This window comes from Lutra lutra, chromosome 7 (genome assembly GCF_902655055.1).
Source record: "Lutra lutra chromosome 7, mLutLut1.2, whole genome shotgun sequence".
NCBI lineage: Eukaryota > Metazoa > Chordata > Mammalia > Carnivora > Mustelidae > Lutra > Lutra lutra.
In genome coordinates this window covers 19,395,511-19,411,676 of record NC_062284.1, presented here as the reverse complement: position 1 = coordinate 19,411,676, position 16,166 = coordinate 19,395,511, and the positions used below count along the sequence as shown (strand labels likewise).

General features: G+C 43.5%; 2 protein-coding genes and 1 long non-coding RNA gene across 5 annotated transcripts in view; 2 read left to right on the top strand and 1 right to left on the bottom strand.

Annotated features, from left to right (window-relative positions):
• TARS3 (threonyl-tRNA synthetase 3) overlaps positions 1-2,937 on the top strand; it is a 59,743-nt gene extending 56,806 nt beyond the window's left edge. For both annotated transcript variants that reach the window (XM_047737805.1, XM_047737804.1), the window contains 2 exons: positions 476-590; positions 1,925-2,937. In XM_047737805.1, coding sequence (XP_047593761.1) covers positions 476-590; positions 1,925-2,073 — 264 coding nt within the window. In that variant the 3' untranslated portion in view covers positions 2,074-2,937. The remainder of the gene's footprint in view (positions 1-475; positions 591-1,924) is intronic.
• On the bottom strand, positions 30-4,676 carry LOC125104901 (uncharacterized). The gene is made up of 2 exons (XR_007128757.1): positions 3,782-4,676; positions 30-375 (listed from the first exon to the last, which is right to left on the bottom strand). It is a non-coding gene; the product is annotated as an uncharacterized LOC125104901 (long non-coding RNA).
• Positions 4,677-4,728: 52 nt separating this feature from the next.
• On the top strand, positions 4,729-15,402 carry TM2D3 (TM2 domain containing 3). 2 transcript variants are annotated; one of them, XM_047738486.1, is made up of 6 exons: positions 4,729-4,844; positions 5,324-5,416; positions 7,185-7,342; positions 10,918-11,092; positions 13,077-13,152; positions 15,082-15,402. In XM_047738486.1, exons 1-6 carry the CDS (start codon positions 4,754-4,756, stop codon positions 15,245-15,247), a joined length of 759 nt encoding a protein of 252 aa, XP_047594442.1. In that variant the 5' UTR covers positions 4,729-4,753; the 3' UTR covers positions 15,248-15,402. The 2 variants fall into 2 exon arrangements, with proteins under 2 accessions (XP_047594442.1, XP_047594443.1); XM_047738487.1 differs by lacking the exon at positions 5,324-5,416 and having other exon boundaries at positions 4,736-4,844.
• Positions 15,403-16,166: the final 764 nt, after the last annotated feature.

The window sequence follows — 16,166 nt, the reverse complement described above, 5'->3', positions numbered from 1 at the left end:
GTGTAATAGAGAACTCCCAAACTCAGCAGCCCGAGACAGCAAACATTTATTATGACCCAGTTTCTGCGAGTCAGAATCTGGGAGCAGCGAGGCTGGGTGCTGCTGGCTCATGGCCCCTTCAGGGCCTCAGTTTGCGCTGCCGGCCCAGGCTGCCCCCTTGGGGGGCTCACTCGCATCATCAGTGTTGGAGGCCTCAGTTCTGCACCCTGGGGGGCTTCTTCAGAGGTTCCCTGAGTATCCTCCCAACGCGGCAGCTGGTTTCCCCAGAGGGAGTGATGTTGAAGATGTAGAAGCTGTAGTCTTTCGGCTTCATCTCAGGCGTGATGCTCCATCACTCCTGCCCTTCTCTGTGGTCCCATAGAGTCACCTAGTATCCTGTGGCAGAGACGACACAGGATGTGAATACCCTGTGGGTCATCTCAGAGGCTGGCTACCATAAATACCATCATAATGAAAGTGTTTTATTTTCTTGTAGGTATCCAGTGCGTTTTTTGAAGAAGGATTCATGGCCGACGTTGACTTAGATCATAGCTGTACACTAAATAAGAAAATACGAAATGCACAGCTGGCTCAGTATAATTTTATTTTGGGTAACTTAAGTTTATATTTTCTCAAATGCTTGGGGTTTTTTTCCACTTTAATTCCAAAAAACAAAATGGTTTAACTCTCTGAACATAGTATAAACTACGTGAGTATAGTATAACCACGGGAATGGTATAACTACATGAATATGGTACAACTATGTGATTATGACAATTTATTACCTGTCCACAAAGAATAGCCCACGGTGTTCCTAGTTAATTATTCTTAAATACTCCTTGTGGTTTGCTGGAAGAAGAATTGTAAAACCTCACATGAGTCCTGTGGGATGATATCACTAGCAGTAGTTAACATCTCAACTTAACAAAGAAAAAAAATGTGAAAATGATCTCATCTGTAGAATTACACTCTTCATGTTTCACTTATGTGACAGGCCTCAAATATCCTCCCTTGCTTTTCTGATTTATTACAAACCCTTGGGATTAATCAGTGGGAAAATTGCCAAATTTAAGGTGATCGAAAGAAAAGAATTTAAGTGAAAAAGTATCCATAAGACATATGAGTACTTGGATGCAGCATCTAAAATTTTGACTTTAAAATGATTCAGAAATCAAGAGAAGCTGATCCTGGCTGCCTCCAGGCATGATATTGTTATCTCCAGTAAGTTGAGTGATTCCGTAGAAGGTAAAATAAATATGCATCAAAAGTGTTTGACTGTGTAGTAGATACTGGGATGTTTCATTCAGGTTCCTTCTGGTGACAGAACTTTCACACCGACTTAGACAAAGACGGAATTTACTGGAAGGGTAATGAGATATCTCATGACACAGATGGTAGAATTAAATAGCCAGACCATTAGAAGAGTAACTGGAGGAAGTTACTCAACCTTTATCAGTACTGTTTTCCTCATTTCTAGCTCCTACTTTGTTTATGGTTCTTTATGCTTCTCTTGATTATCCACTATATTCCCCTTAGCTGGTCACCAGTTTCTTCCTTCCACATGGCAAGAGACAAGCCTGCATCATCCTACAGTAAGGGGCACCAGAGAGAAACTTTCTACGTACATTCCAGAAAATTTTGGTTGTCTGGTGGGCCTGGTGCTTACTCATATAGAGTCAGGGGATCTGTGAGACCTCCCTGCTCCATTTTATACCCCAAGACCACACAATATGTGTTCATGCAAGTGGACAAGAGGAGAGGGGATTAGATGTCATTCCTTCTCTCAAGAAACACACTATCAGAGGATGACTTCATGGTCATTAGATTGATAATTAGGGATTAATACTGAAGAAGAACTCAGTAAGACATGTGTCATATGACTGTTGACTTGATATTTAATAAATCACTCATTTAAAATATGTTTATTACCCTTTCTTTTCCACAGTGGTTGGAGAAAAGGAAAAGACAAATAATGCTGTAAATGTTCGAACAAGAGACAACAAAATTCACGGAGAGATTTCTGTAGCTTCTGCCATTGATAAGTTGAAGAATCTCAAGAAATCACGTACACTAAATGCTGAGGAAGACTTTTGAAGTTCTTTCCTGTACTTGCTTCTGTATAACCTTGTTTTGACCCCTAAAAATGCATTTTTCTTTACCGGTAGTACTACTTCTAAGAACTTTTTTTTTAAGATTATTTTCTTATTTATTTGTCAGAGAGAGAGAGAGAGGGAGAACACAAGCAGGCAGAGCTGCAGGCAGAGGCAGAGAGAGAAGCAGGCTCCCCATTGAGCAAGGAGCCCGATGTGGGACTTGATCCCAGGATCCTGGGATCATGACCTGAGCCGAAGGCAGCAGCCTAACCAACTGAGCCACCCAGGCGTCCCTTCTAAGAACTTTTGACTCACTGATGGGCACAGTGAGAAAGGAGACAATGAATTAGTAGCTGATATAAAAGTTTAGTTCATTAATGTGTCTGAGGACAAGCTTGGGAAATTCTTAATTTCCCAAATGCCTTGAGAGCCTTAAGTGGGAAATGTTATTTATTGAAAGAGGGTAATACTAGGATATGAATATTAGGAGAGGTCATTACTGAGATTGTGGTTTTCAAAAAATAGTCTTCAAATTAAAACCTGCAAAGCTTTTTTAAATATAAGGGAAAATCTTATTTTCTAGGACAATACATCTCAGGTATTTTTACAGTTGTTTTACTAAAGTTCACATGGAAACTCTCTCTCCAAAACTGGAATCGTCACTTAATTTGTTTTAATTAACCAACAGCCACAAAAGCAGCAGCTAGTACTAAATATTGGATTACTGACAAAGGACTTAGAACCTCAAATTCAGTGTTGTGGAATCTACTGTTGTTTGCAGTGTAGGTTAAGAGTTGGGTTTTAATGCTTCTAACTGACAGTTGTTCATCTGTAGAAAAAATAAATTCTTAAATAAAAGGCAGCACACAGTGTTTCCAGTATTTCAGCTATGAGCTTATACCACAGTAAGCTGCTCCCTTAGAGTTAAATTACTTTTTTCATGAGATGACATTCTACTGATTTACACTGTTAACTTTAAAAATAAAACTGTCCATTATTTTACCAGCAAAAATGGGTTCATTTTGGAAAAGCAGATGATTTTTATTTTGAGGCATGTAAGCTATCCCAAAACCATAGACAAGTCTGGAAAACAAAGGAGCGAAGGCTGCTCTTTCACAGAGTGAAGGGGGCAGGGGGGTATTGGGAAGGGCTGTTATAAACAAAAAGTCCACCAAAGTAAACTGGGAGTTGAAGCGTAGTGGCTTTTCATTGGCTGGGCTGTCACCCCCGCAAAGAGAAAATCTTTGGTCCTCTTGCTGGGGTCAGAGTACGGGCTCTTCCTGCTGGGGATGCAAGGTGCTTGTCTTGTAGTACAATTCTGTAGTCCATTAGGAATGGTAGGGCACGAGAGCTCCCCCTTCTGGCCTCCTGGCTCCATCTTAAATGGAGTTTCCTTCACTCCGTTCCACAATTCAAATGGATTTCTGATTTTAACTGAGAGGAATGCCTCACTGCTCAAAACCGAATTGAAATAGCTTCATGCCAATAGAGAATTTAGCTACCAATCAAGAAGTACTTATTGGGCGTTTTATCTGGCTAGACGCTGTGGAATTCAAAATGAATCTAAGACATGCTCTCTTTTCTCAACACCTTTTTTATTTAGCATCCTAAACAGTAAACAAAACTGTATTATGTATCAGACCTGTATGGTACGAAGAGGCGCAAACTGTGTGATATAATTTTTAAGGTAATATTTATGGAGGGCTTACTGTGTGCCAGACACCATTCAATATATTCTCTTCATTCATCAAAACTGCTAGTGAAGGAGTGGGGAGTCAGAAGGCCCCCAAAGAATCTTGTGGCAGGTGGGTGGGAAGGAGGAACGCAAGTCAGCATCTCAGGACAAAGTAGACTCTGACGAAAATAGGCGCAATCGGCCATCTGAGCACACAGGGAGCCAGAGGCCTGGGGGTGCAGCTCCCCTGCCCAAGGCCGGCCTTCTCCAAGGAGGGGCCCGTGCTTTGGACCCTCCTTTCATATCCCAGGGTTCTCGTCCCAGTACCTCTGGACCTGAATGCTTGCAAGGTATATTTACTGTCCTCTCCCAGGCTCAGAGGAAATTTCTGGAAGCGTCTTTAAAGAGTTGGCTAGTGGTGACACCCACAGCTGACCACAGAGAGATGCTAGTTGGGCACTGAGCAGGTCCGCAACGCAGAAAAGGGTGGCGTCCTTTGGGGCTGCCTGTCACAGCGCGGGGTGGGGGGAAGGGGGGGTGTCACGTCCCTTACTGGGGTTGTGCCACAACTTCTTCATATGCAAACAAGTACCGTCTCGATATGCAGTCAAATACGTCATCCCCACCTTCGCAGAGTTCCGAGCAGTTTTCAACCTCTCTATATACATGATGGCCAACTTCCCAATCTGCGCGCCTCTGACTGCAGCCACTTCAGGCGTGAATTTCGGTCCCGGGTGACCTCCCCCAGTCGCTAGCCACGGAAGGAGAAGGGAGCGCCTCGTCCGTGGGGAACTCAAACAATCTCACAGCGTCGCGGCCCCCCACCTCCATCCCAGCAGCGGAGACCACGACCCACACGGCTCCGCAGACCCCGCGCGGACCTGGCTATGCGCCTGCGCCCTGGGCTCCCCGGGGACGCGCCTGCTCACGCCCCCGTGGTCCGCGCCGACGCCCCGCCCCTTCGCCTAGTCCCGCCTCCCGGCCCGGAAGTGCGCGCGCCGGCGAGATGGCGGTTTCGGCGGTCCCGTTGCGGGCGCTGCGCCGCTTGTGCCGGGTGCTGCTGTTCCTCTCCCAGTTCTACATCTTGTCGGGCGGGGGTAAGTTAAAGGCCGGGGTCCACGCGGGGTCGGGCTGAGCGGTAGCGAGGCCCCAGGGAGCTGCGGGAAGCGTCCGCGCTAGGCCCGCGGACGGAGGGCGGAGGCTGAGTGCCGGGCGCGGGGCGGCAGGTCGCTGCAGCTCTGTCTTCCGGGGGTCCTGGCCGCCCTCTCCGCGGCCGCGCCTTCCCTCAAGGACCCCGGCTCATTAGCCGAACTCAGCTAATGAGCCCTGGCGTGGGGTTCCGAGGGCTCGGGTGTCGGCGGGGGAAGCGGACCTGGAACCTGATACCACGCTTTGTTCCCTCGTTGCCCATCGATCCAAATTGGTGTAGACCCCATTGGCGTTTCTTTGTTTAGTTTTCTGGGCAGTCAAGCTGTGAGGTATTCATGAGCAGTTATTGGCCTGGTGTGGACCTTGCGTCTCAACCACAGAAACCAAGGTTTTCCTATCCCAGGATAACATGTTTCTCTAATTGTAGGATCCTTAAATTTAGAGCAGTCGCAGCCGCTGGCTCAGTCAATAAAGGATCCGGGCCCAACACGTACTTTCACAGTAGTTCCCAGGGCAGCAGGTACTAGACATTTTCTATTCTAGTAAATGTGTATATTTATATCTAGTGGTTTCTTTCTTCTTTTAGATAAAATAACTTTACGGTTTTTTTGAAATTTTTATTGTATTTCAGGTTACGTGAACTAAAGACAGACACACAGATGTTTTTCTGTAGACTGTCTTGATACTGCAATACCTTTTGACGTTCCGGCCTCATCTTTTTTTTCCAGTTCCCTATTCCTCATTTCTATCTCTTTATTTTTCCGCCCCGTTCATCAAGATCACCTTCGACCTTAGTGCTTCTTTCCCTTTAGAAAATTTATTTTTCTTTTTAAGGCCCTTCATTCCTGGGCATGAGAGGCTCCTCCCAAGGCTGTGTGAAATGGAAGGATCACAGACAGAATAAGACTTGGACTCTAGGTGTGCATGAGCTACTGGGAGCTTGAGCAAATTATTCAACCCTTCAGCATCGCTTTCTTCATCTTTAAGGTGGTGAAGTTAGCCTGACCCTCTAAAGTCATTTTGGCTTTGTGATTTCTCAGTGTCCAACTTCAGCCACGTAATCAGAATAAAAGAAAAGATAAATGTTATTTTGCAGAATTGACTATGTAATCCAGTGACTTTAAGTTGGATCAGTTTTAAATGAGTCTTAGTGTGTTTTGCTAAACAGAACCTTTGTCTTTATAGTTCATCCCTTTAAAGTTCCATTATTTGAATGAACTGAAACTGACAGGTATTTTACTGATTGTTATTTGGATGTTAAGACTACTACAAGACAGGAGTATACTTGAATTTTTTTAAGGATTTTATTTATTTATTTGACAGAGAGAGATCACAAGTAGGCAGAGAGGCAGGCAGAGAGAGGGAGAGAAGCAAGCTCCCTGCTGAGCAGAGAGCCTGATGTGGGGCTCGATCCCAGGACGCTGAGATCATGACCTGAGGTAAAGGCAGAGGCTTAACCCACTGAGCAACCCAGGCACCCCCATACTTGAATTTTAAAGCACAGATTATAGAGAAAGCACAAGAATTTTTTATTCTTTTGGACAGTTTTGAAAGCATCTCTTCTTCCCCCAGGAATACCTGGAAATGATCGTTCTCTTAATTGATAAAAATATATTGTCCTCCTGGTAAGGTTGTCTGGGAAAAAAATTAGAACCCACTGAACAAGTTATTAATATGAAGAACTGTGTTGGACATGGGTAGTATAAAACTGTAAGTGGTACTAGCAAATTAAGGCTCTTTGAAGTACCAGTGTAGAATAATGATGGAGAACATTTTCTAAAGTTGGTACCCTGTTGTACTGAATGATTTACTCTGGAGGGTCAGTGTTGTGATTACCAAATCCGTGAATTCAGAGGAAAAGAATACTGGATTAGAAACAGAGATTTGGGTCACGGTTCCAGTTTTTTCACTCCGTGATCATGAACAAACCTTACCCTCTCTAAGCCTTAATTTTTCATCTTGTTACAGAGTAGATTTTTTTGAGGCCCAAACTTACATCCAACTTTGTGTGTACATTGTATGTACATAAGCACCTTTGATTTTCATGTTCTTTGGAGGGCAGTAATTGAATTCTTTGTACTTAGCTGTTGAACTCCTGCCCCGGCTCACACAACTTGGTGGCAGAACCTTGCTTTAATTGCAGGTGTCTCTGACTCCAACCTTGTCATTTTCCATTCCAGCGCAGTATTTCATTGCTAGCAGTCGTGTCCCTTACCCTAGGAAATTGTTTTTTCCTGTGGTGCTGATCAATGTTATATGAGAATAAGCTTCTCTCTTACTTTTCACAGAAAGTACTGATATCCCACCTTATGTGATGAAGTGTCCAAGTAATGGTTTGTGTAGCAAACTTCCTGCAGACTGTGTAGAATGCAAGACAAATTTCTCCTGTGTCTATGGGAAGCCTGTCACCTTTGACTGCATGGTCAAACCTTCTGTTACCTGTGTTGTAAGTACTGCTACTTACTAATTTGAAATAAACTCACTGTAAACCTCAAGCTCTAACTACAGTTTAGACTTGACCGTGGGGGAAATCCTGAAAGAGAGCGAAGAGAGTGCTCTGCATTCCACAGGTAATATTTTAGGAGCAAAAGTAACGTGATCAGAAGACTGAAGCTTCCATTTCCAGGTGAGGTTTGGTAACCAGGGTTCAAATGGCAATTTCTTGACAAAGGAAATTGGAGCAATTATCAGACTCCTTATACAGAAAGTCAGAAATAGAAAAGGCTCACATGCACTGTTGCCTATTAGAAATGACCCTGTTAGGGTCATCACACCTATATCCTATCTCTTGATATTTTGCCAGACAGGAAGGGGCCTAGGAAGGCTTTAATAGTTGGTGTTCCATTGAGTGCTCTAGGGATGCCTGCTTCCAAGCTGCTTGACTCTGGCTGCCTTTAGAATCACTCCTGGAACCAGCCCCAGGCCTGCTAACTGTGCATAGGGCCGGGAGACTCAGGTACCTGCATTTTTAAACTGGACCGGGTAAATTATTGCACATTCCCTCTATTGCACTCACCTGCTGGTGAGAGGAAGCGTAGAAATGATTAATGAAGTAGTGTTTTACTCTTGGCCTTGCCGAAACTAGCTGTGTGGCTTAATAATCTTTCTCTTGTTAAATGAGAGAAATGAGCGGATGGGCCCAGAACCGCTTTTCCTAAAGTGTTTCTGTGAAACCCTACTTTTGGTAAATGATCGTGGAAGAAGAAACAGATTCCATACAACATCTTCTCTTGCAGACCTCTTTTGACTTGGCAGTCCTAGTGTTTCTGTCACTTGAACAGGGTTCCTTCCCCCTCCAGTCTTTGGAACTTGGTCTGTGGAAGGCCTGATTGGAAAGTTTCTTACACCCTTACACTCTTTCTGTAATTTTCCCGGTGAAGTCTAGTATCTGTGAGGGAGAAGGAAGGCTTGACTTCAAAGGGGAAGTAAGATTTTGTGCTGTCAGTGTCTGAATTTAGTTTTCAGGAACTTAAGTATTGCTGTTTTATATTTTGTATAAGCACAGCAGAAAATTGAGCTTCAGTGCCAGATGGTGTTCTTGACTGCCCTTGAATTATTAGTCTTTGTGGCTGAATCTTGTATACAGTATTCTCCCTTGTTACCTGATAGTGAAACTTACTAATTTGAAGGCTTTTAAAAACGTTCTTTCTACCTGAAACTAATGTAGCACCGTGTGTCAACTATACTCCAGTGAAAAAGTGAAAAATGTTACCTCATGGGTCTGACAGATAGTAGGTACTTCGTGAAGAATGGGAAAACTCTGATGGTCTGGGGGAACTTTTCCAGAATTGTGGTTTGCCTCAGCGGGCTTTGATATTCACTCCCAGCACTGGTTACTGAGTGAGACAGGATTCTCAGTTTCTTCCTTCTTTAGATGTTTCCAACATAAACAGTTTCATTTAGTAGGAAATAGCAGAAGATAGGAAAAAGAACAAAGAGAGAAGTTGCAGAGCTTAAGGGAAGTTTCTGAACTCCTCGGTCATGGTGCCTGCTGCCTGTTGCCGTCCTCAGCCCCTGGCCGAGATGTGTCCTGGGCGGGACTTTTTCTCTCCTCCTCCTCCTCCTCCTCCTCCAGGAGCTTTCACATCACCTGCCTCCTCTCCTGGCCAGTGACCCTGAGTCCTGTCAAAGCCCAGGTACCCCGTCCTCAGGGGTAGGACTTGGAAATGTGCCCAAGAGAGCGTGGTCAATCTTGAAAGTGGAGAGCAGGAGAATACGTGAATTGGCTGCCTGGAGTGTGCTGGGACTGCTGTTGCCTGGTGAGCCAGGGCACTCAGAGCCAGGGCACTCACGTGTGTTTTCTTCATTTGTTTTATAAAGATCTGTAGGGTCTCTTCTTGGTAAATAAGTTACCATTTCCGGAAGGAATCATCCACGACCATCCGGTGCAAGCGTGCAGATGCTTATTTTCACTCACCTGCACGTGCATGCACGCAGGTTCCTCCCTGTCCCCTGTTCTTTTGAACCTAAGTGGCAAAAAAAAAAAAAAAAAAAAAAGAACTCTTCTAGTCCTTCTCTGGACATGCTGAATAAGGACCCCCAGGCTAAGGGAATCTGACCTGGATCTTTTACAGAAAGAAATGTAAAAACCCTGCATCCCCTGCCGTGTCCGATCCCTCCTGTTCCAGTTACGGTGGTAACTGCCCAGCCAGTTGATGTCTTCTGGAAATGTGCTTGTCAGAAATGTTGCTTTGCATTACTCGGAGAAGCTATCAGACTGCTAATGTATCTGAAGCGGGTGTAATGCCTTCCCATGGGTTCGGGGTTCTTAGTAATGACAGCTGTTTCAGGGAGGGAATTGCCTAAATCAGATGGTGCCTCCCCCAGTTTGGGTGTTATTCATAAATGCAGTTTTGCACTGATCAGAAAAATTAGTAAATTAATACTTTAGAGATGACCATTTAAAAATGATTCTGAAAACTATTACGTTATAGTGTCAAGTGGGGAAAAAGGATACAGAATGCTTTCAAAATTGCACTTACGTAAATCTGTATTATAGGAATTAAAAATGAAAGATTAAAAGTTGTTCTCTCTAGGGGCGCCTGGGTGGCTCAGTGGGTTAAGCCTCTGCCTTCGGCTCAGGTCATGCATGATCCCAGGGTCCTGGGATCGAGCCCCACATCGGGCTCTCTGCTCAGCAGGGAGCCTGCTTCCTTCTCTCTCTGCCTGCCTCCCTGCCTACTTGTGATCTCTCTCTCTCTCTGTCAAATAAATAAAATCTTTTTTTTAAAAAAAAGTTGTTCTCTCTAAAGAGGTTACAGGCTTTTCCCTGTAATTTCCAAAGGTGCAACACGCAGCATGTGCTACTCTTACAAGAGAAAACAACATAATGATTTTTTAAATTGAAGTGAAAAAAATCTACAGTCTTAAAAGTTTAGCACCAACGATGAACATTTATTGAGTCTCTACATGTGGCTCTTTCAAAGTGGAGAGTGATTTTCTGGGGGTGACCTGTTTGTTGATTATACCGAGTGGAGGTGTGAGTAGCAGTAGCGGCCAGGAGGTCCTGGGCCCCGGTGAGGATATTAGGGAGGATTTGCGACTCGGCCACCAGCCCATGTGTCGTGCTTTTGGGAGCACCAGACTGGGTTTCTGCACATAACTGGCAGCTCAGTGACCTTGAATAGATGTACTCATCTGTCCTTCCAGCTCCTGGTGACTCTGGAGCTTGATAAAATACATTTTCCCTTAACTTCTTTTTGTACCCATGCTCATTATGAAAAATTTAGCCAAGTGAAAGTGGTAAAATACGCTTACCATCCTGGAATAACCTTTGTTACTTTGATGTAAATTTATGTAGATTTTTTCCCTTAGGCATATATATTTTGGGGCGTGTGTTTTTATGATGATAGGATCCTACCGTATATGTTTGTTTTGCATACATACTGGTTTGGTACCTATTTTCCTCCCACCTTCTGCTGGTATTATTCACAAGTCTTTTAGGATCTTTGTGCCTTGTATTATTATTGACATATTCATGAACTGTTATGATTGATTCACTCTGTGTCCTTGGGCATACAGGATCAAGACTTCAAATCCCAAAGGAACTTCATCATCAACATGACTTGCAGGTTTTGCTGGCAGCTTCCAGAAACCGATTACGAGTGTTCCAATTCCACCAGCTGCATGACGGTGTCCTGTCCCCGGCAGCGGTACATGGCCAACTGCACTGTGCGGGACCACGTTCATTGCCTGGGTGAGTTGGAGTTCAAGGAGACTCATGAGCAAAATACTTTTCTTTAAGCTTATGTATGGAACTTTAATTAGCAGTTTGAGAATGAAATTTAAATTTTTTTTTTTTTAAGATTTTATTTTTTTATTTGAGAGAGAGAGATTGAGCACGAGCAGAGTGAGGGGCAGAGGGAAAAGCAGGCTTCCAGTGTGGGGCTCGATCCCAGGACTGTGGGATTGTGACTGAGCTAAAGGCAGACGCTTAACTGACTGAGCCACCCAGGTGCCCCTATTTATTTATTTTTAAGATTTTTATTTATTTGAGAGAGGGGTAGCGTGAGTGAGGAAAGAGAAAGAATCTGAAGCAGATTCTGCACTAAGCGCAGACCCGATGTGAGGCTCATTCCCAGCACCGTGACATTACGACCTGAGCCGAAACCAAGAGTCAGACGCTTAAGTGACTGAGCCACCCAGGCGCCCCAAATTTAAACTGTTTAAATCAGAAACATTTATTGGCACTTTCTGGTTACAGCAGGCCTCGTTAATAAACTCAGTGGTGACAGATGGTAGCTACACTTGTGGCCGGCGTGGCGTAACAGAGTTGTTGAATTGCTTCCTGTGTACACCTGACACTAATATAACATGGTGTGTCCACTGAAAGATAAAAAATAAACTCAATGAACTAAAAAAAAAATCCAGAAAATATGCCATTCTCGTATCTTTTAAAATGTAGTATTTGCTAACGGAAGAAGGAGTGTGTAAGGTGTGAAGCGTGACATGTAGTAACGTTTTCCCCAAACAGCCAACGAGAGCGGTGTGCTGGCACCGCAGCTGAGTGCTCTCCTGCCCCGGCTTGCCCCGTCTGCTCTCGAGAGGGGACCACCTGTGGATGAACTTTCTGATCATTTGCTTTTCTTTACATTTTGTGTAGTTCTAGCACATGTAAATAATAACATGTGAGACATTAGTCAGTAGGGCGTGTTTTAGACTTCTGTAAAATAGTCGTCTGTTTATGGTCTGTCCTTTCTCTTTTCCTCTCAACTTTATGGCTCTAAGATGATCCATGTGTCTTCTTTACTTATTGTTTTTTGCTTCTGTATAATAATCTGTTGTAAGATTCTATCATAGTTTCTTTCTTCTATGTATTTGGGTTATTTGCAGTTTTTTGCTTTCCCAGGCTGTGGTGCTCTTAGAGTTTTGTACACACCTCCTGCTTGTACGTGTACGGGCGCATGTCTAGCGATATACTCTCTAGCATGTATTATTTCCCAAAATGCTTGAACAGTTCCCTTGCCACCGTTGGTGCATAACTGTTCTTGATGCATATGCTCTCCAATACTTACTATTCAAAAGTATTGTCTTTTTCTTAAAGATTTCTGGGAATTCTTTTATATTTTGGATAATAACCTTTTAGTGTGCCTGAAATTCTTTCCCAGATTTTAAATAACCCCCTCCCCCACTTTTTTGGGGTATCTTTTGGATAGAGCTTGACTTTTTTTTTTTTTTTTAAACCATAGCCTTTTTATTTCCTATACTTTCTTTTAAAATTTGGAAGTTTGCTCTTTCACAGAGAGGCCTGTAATCCATGTGTAATTGCTTTCGGTGTATGTTGTAAAGTAGACTCGGGTCTCCTTTTTTCCCCACAGGGATAGCCAGTTGTCTCCAATCAGTGTGTGCCCTGTGTCCCACAAGAAGTGTTTCTGTGTGCCTGGGCTGAGCTCTGTCTCCTTTCCCCTTTGCTTGATTTATCTGTTTGATAAATAAGACCACATTGTTTTATTTACCCTAAACTTCACCTAAGTCCTGATAGCTTCACGTACTTAGAGCTGTAACCCTTACTTAACTGACTTAAGCATTAAGTGTATGCTTATCAATGGTAAGGACTAACTTTTTACCATTCACTGTAGCAAACTTATTGTAGAGAGAGTTGACTTTTAGATTTTAAATTACAAGGCCACTAGTCTCTTTGTAAGAATATTTTTATACTGAGTGTTTTCCCTTTTTTTAAGGTAACCGTACCTTTCCAAAGATGCTGTACTGCAACTGGACTGGAGGTTATAAGTGGTCTACTGCTCTGGCTCTGAGGTGAGCTTGGCTACGAGCCAGTTAAGGATGCTGTTCGGGTTTCGTGGGATCAGTGGAATCTTCCAGATGTTGAGCTCAGCCGAGTCTCTCCTTAGAGAAACTTAGAAAGCTTAGATTCTTTCATTGTGTGAGGGAGGCCCTAGGAAACATGGCTGCAGGAAGTCATTTAGATGATCAGACCAGTACCTTCATGGACATTAATGGCAGGATGTTTGCTTTTCTCCCAAGATGTCTGCACATTCTAGAGATGCCCATTGGAGTCATTATTACAGATTAGAACCAGTCAGGGTTTCCCATCCTGGGTGTACTGTGAGTTAGTAACATGGTATATACTATTTAAAATAGGTGGGTTTATGATTTGTAGTTTTAATTTTTAGTAACTTCATCCTTTATTATAAAAACTAACATATGCTCCATCCTAAAAACTGGAAAAATTGAGATAAAATAAAACATGAAAAATCACCTCTAATTTCACCATCCAGAGATAATTGTGGACTTAGAATTTTAACATAAAAATGTGCTTGAATTTGTTAAACTTTATAGCAGTTTGGGGGGAAAAACTACCAATTCTTACCCCCAGAGGGAAGGGCAGGTTGTGATGCTGGTTATTCACTAATTAAAAAGTCAGGGCATCTACAGTTGAAGGTTTGGTGCTAGAGCCCGAGACCCTGTGGGCTGTAGTGTGACACTCAAAGGGTTTGTCACCTTCGTCACTGATGACATCCAGTCCAAATAATTCTTTGCTGTGGGGCCAGTAGGGCGGTTAGCAGCATCTCTGGACTCGACTGGCTAGGTACCTCTGGCACTCCACGGGGTGATAATCAAAAATGCCTTCAGAGACTCCCAAGGTGCCCCTTGTTGAACAGCACTGCTCTAGGGTTTGGGCTGGGGAGGGGCAGAGCCTGCCTGGCGGGAAGGCCCAATTGGAGAGTAAAAGAATAGTCCAAGGAAGAAAATTTGATAAACCAAAAATGAGATTTGATAACTAGCCAAATCGTCTTTGTCAGCAGTCGTTCAAATGAAAATGAACAACGGACTTTTTAATTTTTTTTAAATAATCTTTTTATTTTGGAATAACCTGAGACTTACAGAAAAGTTAGATCATTCCTATACAACTGTCATCCATCTCCCCCTTGACTCTTCACATCTCACGTTACCGAGGTACATTTCACAACTTGATTTTTAAAAAAATAAGAACTGTTTTCAGAGCTCAACACAGTTTCTTTCAGAACATTCACTGAATGGGATAATGGCCAGGGTTTGCTTCAAAGTTCTCTGGCACAGGGGCGGGGGTGCTTAGAGACACAGCAGGGCTGGCCACATGCTGATCAGTGGTGGAGCCGGGTTGGGGCTACTGTTCTCTTCACCTCTTACTTTTATATGTTTGGAAATGTTCCATATAAGAAGCTTGAAAGAAGTACAATGGGAAGTCGTCCGAATATTGTTAGATCTTAGAATTTGAAGGAACCTTAAGAGTCACTTGTTCTTAACACTCCATTTTTGGAGATGACTGACAGAGTTCAGATGACTTGATCTGGGGCCCGTGGTAGTGGGCTTCCTCGCGACCCCACCACCAGACTCCATGTTTGTGTCCTGCCTGTTGAACTGGCTTCCCACTTTGTTCCCCTGCATGTGCCATTTTCAAGACTGGAAAGCAATGAGAGGGATGGATTACTTTTCTCTAAAAGAGAAACATTAGATTTCAGTATGGCGAAAAATTTTATGTTTACCTTTGACATTTAGACAGTCTTCTTGCCCATGATTATTTGGTGTTGTGAATTTGGGAAGTAGACGTTTGTGCCCTCACGAAGGGTTGTGATCGTTTGAGGCCCTTTCACATGCCTGACTTCGTGCTGGTATCGAGCCACAGCTGGCTGCGGCCGGCAGGTGGCTGATGGTCTCCCCTCCCATAACCCTTTGCTCTTGCAGCATCACCCTCGGTGGGTTTGGAGCCGACCGTTTCTACCTGGGCCAGTGGCGGGAAGGCCTCGGCAAGCTCTTCAGCTTCGGCGGCCTGGGCATATGGACGCTGATAGATGTCTTGCTGATTGGCGTTGGCTACGTGGGACCAGCAGATGGCTCTTTGTACATTTAGCCGTGGTTATGTGCTTCAGAGAGGAGCAGTGCTTTGAAGACTCTTTGCCGGTAGGAGTTGATGTGCTGTGACTAATGTATTTGTATGTTTTTAATGTACAGCATCTGTACTTTGCCTGCCTTGATGAAGGTAAAATAAAACAAAACAAAACAAAACAAAACCAAAAAAAAACAAAAAAAACCATGCTTGTCTGGAATTTGTTTTTATTTGCCTGAAATTTATTTTTTTCTGTGAAAAATTGAAACTTACTCATCGCTTCTCGGCCTTTTGGCTAAGATCAGGTGTAAAAAATACGAGCTTACTTAAACTAGAACAAAGCTGCTGTGATTGAAAATCTGCTTAAGTCCTATGACTTCAGTGTTAGATTAAGTCAGTATGTCACTTGGATCTCCAGCCTTGAAAAGATTTTCAGTCACGATTGCAGAAAGTGGAATGTGTGTTTATTCTTCAGCTAAATAAAGTTCTCTACCTGACTTCCTTCTGTAAGTTTTGGGGTGCACCATCTCTGGCCTGGTCTTTATATATGACGCTTGAAGTAAACTGCAAAACTTTTGTGTGTAATTGCTCTGGTTTGAATTTTGTTAGTAACGTATTTTCAAGAGTACTGGAAAGTTAATAAAACTACAGGTTCCTTTAAGAAGTATGTATAGGGACGCCTGGGTGGCTCAGTTGGTTAAGCGGCTGCCTTCGGCTCAGGTCATGATCCCAGCATCCTGGGATCGAGTCCCACATCGGGCTCCTTGCTCGGCAGGGAACCTGCTTCTCCCTCTGCCTCTGCCTGCCTCTCGGCCTACTTGTGGTCTCTCTCTCTCTCTGACAAATAAATAAATAAAATTTTAAAAAAAGAAGTATGTATAGATCTGTGTTCTGTATTAAGACGGAATCAAGTAATTGTAACAGCTCTGAGGTAAAATGTTTT

Excerpts from the sequence above, each read along its gene's own strand:
- TM2D3 (XM_047738486.1), top strand. The coding sequence starts at position 4,754 with ATGGCGGTTTCGGCGGTCCCGTTGCGGGCGCTGCGCCGCTTGTGCCGG. Across the intron at positions 7,343-10,917 it reads AACCTTCTGTTACCTGTGTT|GATCAAGACTTCAAATCCCA; the intron begins GTAAGTACTGCT and ends TTGGGCATACAG. Across the intron at positions 13,153-15,081 it reads TCTACTGCTCTGGCTCTGAG|CATCACCCTCGGTGGGTTTG; the intron begins GTGAGCTTGGCT and ends TTGCTCTTGCAG.